At 41.2% G+C, this 5,370-nt stretch overlaps 1 protein-coding gene across 1 annotated transcript; it reads left to right on the top strand.

Annotated features, from left to right (window-relative positions):
- Window positions 1–3,074: 3,074 nt before the first annotated feature.
- Window positions 3,075–4,824, top strand: LOC124930220. The gene is made up of 3 exons (XM_047470579.1): window positions 3,075–3,301; window positions 3,462–3,659; window positions 4,365–4,824. Exons 1-3 carry the CDS (start codon window positions 3,075–3,077, stop codon window positions 4,822–4,824), a joined length of 885 nt encoding a protein of 294 aa, XP_047326535.1.
- Window positions 4,825–5,370: the final 546 nt, after the last annotated feature.

Genomic DNA, 5,370 nt, shown 5'->3' on the forward strand with positions numbered 1-5,370 from the left:
AAATGAGATGAATCTTCGCGAATGATAAATTTTCCTTCTCTTCCAATTAATTTCCGGTCACATCGGTCATTTTGTTGTACGACCCGGTGACCATCCATTTTATATTCACCCTCGGATTAATTTATAATATTTTCACTTTCTCTAAACTTCCGGCTTACCATAACTATCTGAACTAACATAAAATTCCGGTTTAAACATAATTTTTCCGGTTTACCAAATCTTCCAGTTTAACATAATTTTTCCGGTTTACCAAAACTTCGGTTAAACTTTAAAAGCTTCCGGTTAACCAATGTTTCGGCTAAAACAATAAATCTTAAACATTAAAATTCAGCTAAACTTCAAAAATAACCGCCAACAGTTTACCGACAACAATTTACCGCCAACAGTTTACCGCCCCCAGATTACCACTCAAATTTACCACCAAAAGTTACTACAGTAACTTTTGGAGGGAAACTTTGGCGCCAAAACCAAGAACCAAGTGATAGTTCAGTTTCTTAACCGTCAAGAAACCGCCCACTATATAAATTAGAAGTTGAATCATTATTCATCCACGCTCTCTCTCTCTAGAAATTCCAAAGCAATTCTGCATCTTTATTTCTCTCAATCATCTTCATCATCTTCATCAATCACCATGGGACGAGATAACGCACTTTTCACCTACATCTTGCAGGTCGACTTCAAAGATATCGACAAAAACGGAACCAATGAGTGCAAGGCCTTGATCGGGTCTTTCAGAGATTCTAGGCTGGAGACGTTCTTATCTGGTCCGTTTATTCTTCATCAAAAAGAAGTCTTGGAGTTTTTCAGCCAGGAGAGTCTGACGAAACGGACCATCACCGCCACCGTGAGCGGCACCACCTTTGAGATTACCGAGGAGCTATAAACTGAAGCCCTCGATTTACCAAATGTCAGAATGACTTCCGGACCGGTTTATCGGAAGTGATAGGATCAGCTTTATCGATAGAGACGGGGGTCTGGCTATGGATGAAGGTTTATGAAAAACGGTTTGAAAGAAATCATGTTAGGGATTTAATTCGCTTTCTATTCTACGCAAACACTTGTAAACACTTGAAACAGATTCAAGGCGGAATTGTTTATTTGGGTTTGAAGCTCAAGATGAAATTTGAAAAGATGATAGAAATGAAAGAACACAACAGTTTGTTTATGGATGTTCGGAGAAACTCTCCTACGTCACCCCTTCTTCCAACCACCGGAAGGATTTACTATAATATGATTCGAATCAAATACAGTTTACATACACTTAGCTCACTATTGAACATAACACTTTCTGTTCAATTACAAGATGAAGAATATCACTCAGCTAATTGTGTTTTGATTCTAGCTCTCTCTTGATTCACACACAGTACAATCAGAAAGAAGCTTCACAATATGAATATTCAAAGGCTTGAAAATATCAGTAATTTCAGTAAGCAAGATTATCGAGATCGGCAAATTCGTAAGGTAGATTGTCCATTGTCCTTGCGATTTGTTAAATATTGAGCAGGAGCTAACGGTCGAATCTTGTAGAATGATACGTGGCACTCTTTCATTGGAAACCTCCATTGTATACAGCAGATTCTGAGCACAAGGATCGTGGCCGTACACCACTAGTAGTGCGCCGAATATTCCATCAGAGATGTACCTGCAAAACAAGTAATATGAGGAAAATTCTCTTACGTGGCATTCGTTGGTTGGTTGCTTATATTTGTTGTACTGATCTTCACTAGAAAGTGGAGCATGAGTAGGGTAAAGCTATAGCATGTGGGTAGACGAATGCTAGCTTCAAGCATACTGCTTAGGCTGAGCATTAGACGTATTTCAATTAGACATATTGTGAAAATTAGTCTAATGAAATCAAACATCCCCTTCTAATAACAGAGTCTATTAGACCGCCTGGTCTAATAGAATTAGACTTACGTTTAATTACAATAACTATTAGACTGCACGTCTAACTCCACTAAGTTAGACTGCACGTCTAATTTCGGTTCTACCTCAGACTTGTCTGAAGGAGTTAGACTTACGTCTAACTTTCACAATTCATTAGACTACCCGTCTAATCATTCACTAACCATTAGACTGCACGTCTAATTCTGGTTCTACCTCAGACTTGTCTCAAGGAGTTAGACTTACGTCTACTTTCACTAAATTAGACTGCACGTCTAATTATCCAATTACCATTAGACTGCACGTCTAATTCCGATTCTACCTCAGACTTGTCTAAAGGAGTTAGACTTACGTCTAACTTTCAAAAATCTATTAGACTACACGTCTAACTCCACTGAGTTAGACTGCACGTCTAATTCCGCACATATTAGACTATCCGTCTAATTGAAAATATATTAGACTGCACGTCTAACTCCGCTGAGTTAGACTGCACGTCTAATTCCGAATATCTATTAGACCATACGTCTAATTCGATGCATTCATTAGACTGCACGTCTAATTCCGTTGTGTTAGACTGCACGCCTAACACCTTTGAGTTAGACTACACGTCTAATTCTATGCATTCATTAGACTGCACGTCTAACTCCGCTGAGTTAGATTACATGTCTAATTCTATACATCTAATGCCAAAATCGGTCTAATGACTCTCATTAGAGCCAAGTCTTATGAAGTATTCGATATACCTACATAAAAACTCATAAGTCATTCATCATCAAAATCTCAATGGTTAAATAATTTCAACACCTAGTCAATATAATTTAACCTAACAAGAAGTCGACTCTACGGCGGTCCGACAAGAACTTTCAAAGGATGTAGGTGACCTGGTGAATCACACCAGCCAGAAGAAGACACTGAAGCTAGAGTTCCGGTGGCTCCTAGACATTGTCTCCAAATCCCTACAAGGAAAAGGAGGAAACTTCGACAACATGACCCGACTAAAACTCGAAATGATGATGGGCATAGTCCGCGGTGACAAAATTGATTGGGTCTGTGTATTATTCGAGCAACTTTGTGAAGTGGTTGCTAAGACAAACGATCGGGTTCAAGCTTACGCCATACCAATCGGGAAAATTCTCCAATTCATCAAAATCTAAATCAGTGAAGGTACACCTCTCTCCAACTGCAAAATTATGAATGCTAAGAGTGTACAGACCTGGATTCTTAAACCGGCTAAGGAAAGAGTTCCAAGAGCAAGGGGTTCTAAGAAGGCTGAACCGGCTGCGCCGGAAGGCGCAGGCCCTAAAGAAGTCGAGCCGAAAGATAAGGGTAAACAGATAGCGGCGAAAGAGAAGACAGGTAGAATCAAATCCGTGGCAAAGAAAACCAGGAAGCCGACTAATAAGAAAACGACTAGCAAGTCAAATGATTCTTAGAGAACATCATCCAAGAGATCCCCTCGGCTGTCCGATCCTTTATTTTAACCCATTCTCATAAGGGTTGACATTCCGTTTCCTATCTCTTCATCCCCCTCCGTTTGAAAAGGTTAGTAATCACTCTGTTCACTCTAAATCCGGTAGGAATACTATAGAGAAAGTGGTACGAGATGTCACTCGTGCTAATGAAACCGAAGTGACAAGCGTTCCTAAGAAAACGGGTCAGGTTGGCACAACTGATCAAACCAAAGTCAATCTGGTCGAAGAAACGGCCAACACTGAAACTGAAGTACCTCCAGTGCGAGAGGGAGATAATGAAGAAAGACAACTATCCGGTCCGCTGTGGGAGATTCTATCCCAACCAGATCCAACCCAAAACCGGCTCAAGAAGGGCCAGTCAACCAATCTATTACGCCGGGAGGTTCAAATCCGGGTAATAAAGAAACACAAGAATTAGCTAAAGATGATCCTACGGTGCAAGGTGGAAACAAATCTCAAAATTGGTCAACCGACCCTACTGCTCAGGGACTAGAACAACCCGAAATTTTACCGGAATCAGCTCCTCCGGCCTCTGAACAGGAAATTGAGGCATATTTCAGCAATTGCTAACTCATATGGACGAAGCGGCTAAAGGAATAGCTTGTCCTTATCACTTTTGGGCTTGAGTCAGAAGTCAAATCAAATTCTCACACATGCATCCCGATCTTACCGGAAATAAGTACTGGTCGGAACTGTTGGTAATAGAATAGGAAGCTTTTGATCTTGCGAAAACCGATGTTGTATCAATGGTCTTAGCAAGAGGGTCTCTGATCGATGAACAGCCAAACTGAAAGCACTAAATGAAGCTTTCGATAACGTTCAAAGGAACCCAACCGAGGTTGAAAAGATAATGATTGAACGGTTCGGAAAGGTGAGAAATGATACGATTCCCAATATCGAGCGGTTGGAGGAAGAACTAAAAGTGATATGCAACGATTGTCTCTTGCATCCTGAACACTACTAGAGTAGGCCAATCTTTAAAATCGGTGAATTCTCCTAAACGGCAAGGGACCGGCAAGAAGAATCTCAACCACATCCAAATGAGGATAAAACCGACAATCCCATCCCTCCAAGTAAGTCCACTCCTCACTCTACTTCCAAAGAAAAAGATTCGACCGGGCAAGAGAAATCGAAAACTGCAGTGTCGGTTCATACTCAACCAAGTCAGGAAATTGAGTACACATCCGAGAATATTAAGGACATCAATGATAATGTTGTTGCCATTTCAATGAATGAATTGCACAACGTCACGGACGCTAGAACCACCACCCTCAAATCTGAATTAATTGAATCGGTTAAGGCAACAATTGAGTCATCAACCGCTCCGCTGTTGGAAATTATGCAAGTTATGGCGGCTCAGATTGAGGAGCTGACAAGTCAAAAGAGGTTAATTCTCAAGACCAGATCCAAGCCGATATTGAAACAACCCTTCGACTCCAAGCCGAAGACGAAAAAGAAGAACGGTTGAGAAAAGAAATGGAAGATAATGACTTGAGAATTGCCCGAGAATTTGATAAGGCTGAAAAGGCGAAACAAAAACAAGCCGAACCGGTCTAGGCTGAAGAAATAGTGACAAGGCGTCAGGCTAAAAGAAAGAAGATAGCCGAATTGATGTCTCGGGCAGAACAAAGTGGCCTTCAAGGTCCACAACCAGATGATCACCCAAACCGACCCCTAGCCAATGAAGAGGAAGAGGATGACCATCCTCTACAACCAAGGAAGAAGAAAGATGCACCGTCCTCATCCTCTCTATCGACAAGTCAAGGAACATCAGTCGTTCCCCATCTCGACCACCCAGACCGGAAAGTGGATCCTTCAACTTCAGTCGCTTACCTCCCGAAAGAACAAGCCTTTTAACCGGATGGTTCATGGATGCGGATCAAAGAGACAGGGAATGACAAGCCGAGCAGGAGAAAAAGCTCAAAGAAATGGAAAAGGGAGGACCATCCGATCCATAGTTTATTTATTTCATGTCTTTATGTCTTGAACTTATCATCTCTACTTTCAGTTTATT

Source organism: Impatiens glandulifera, chromosome 3 (assembly GCF_907164915.1).
Source record: "Impatiens glandulifera chromosome 3, dImpGla2.1, whole genome shotgun sequence".
Taxonomy (NCBI): domain Eukaryota; kingdom Viridiplantae; phylum Streptophyta; class Magnoliopsida; order Ericales; family Balsaminaceae; genus Impatiens; species Impatiens glandulifera.

What these genes read in the sequence shown, in the direction of transcription:
- LOC124930220 (XM_047470579.1), top strand. Translation starts at nt 3,075, where the DNA reads ATGAATGCTAAGAGTGTACAGACCTGGATTCTTAAACCGGCTAAGGAA. An exon ending in AATAAGAAAACGACTAGCAA is followed by an intron (nt 3,302 to 3,461) that starts GTCAAATGATTC and finishes TAAATCCGGTAG; the next exon opens with GAATACTATAGAGAAAGTGG. An exon ending in AGACAACTATCCGGTCCGCT is followed by an intron (nt 3,660 to 4,364) that starts GTGGGAGATTCT and finishes CTAAACGGCAAG; the next exon opens with GGACCGGCAAGAAGAATCTC.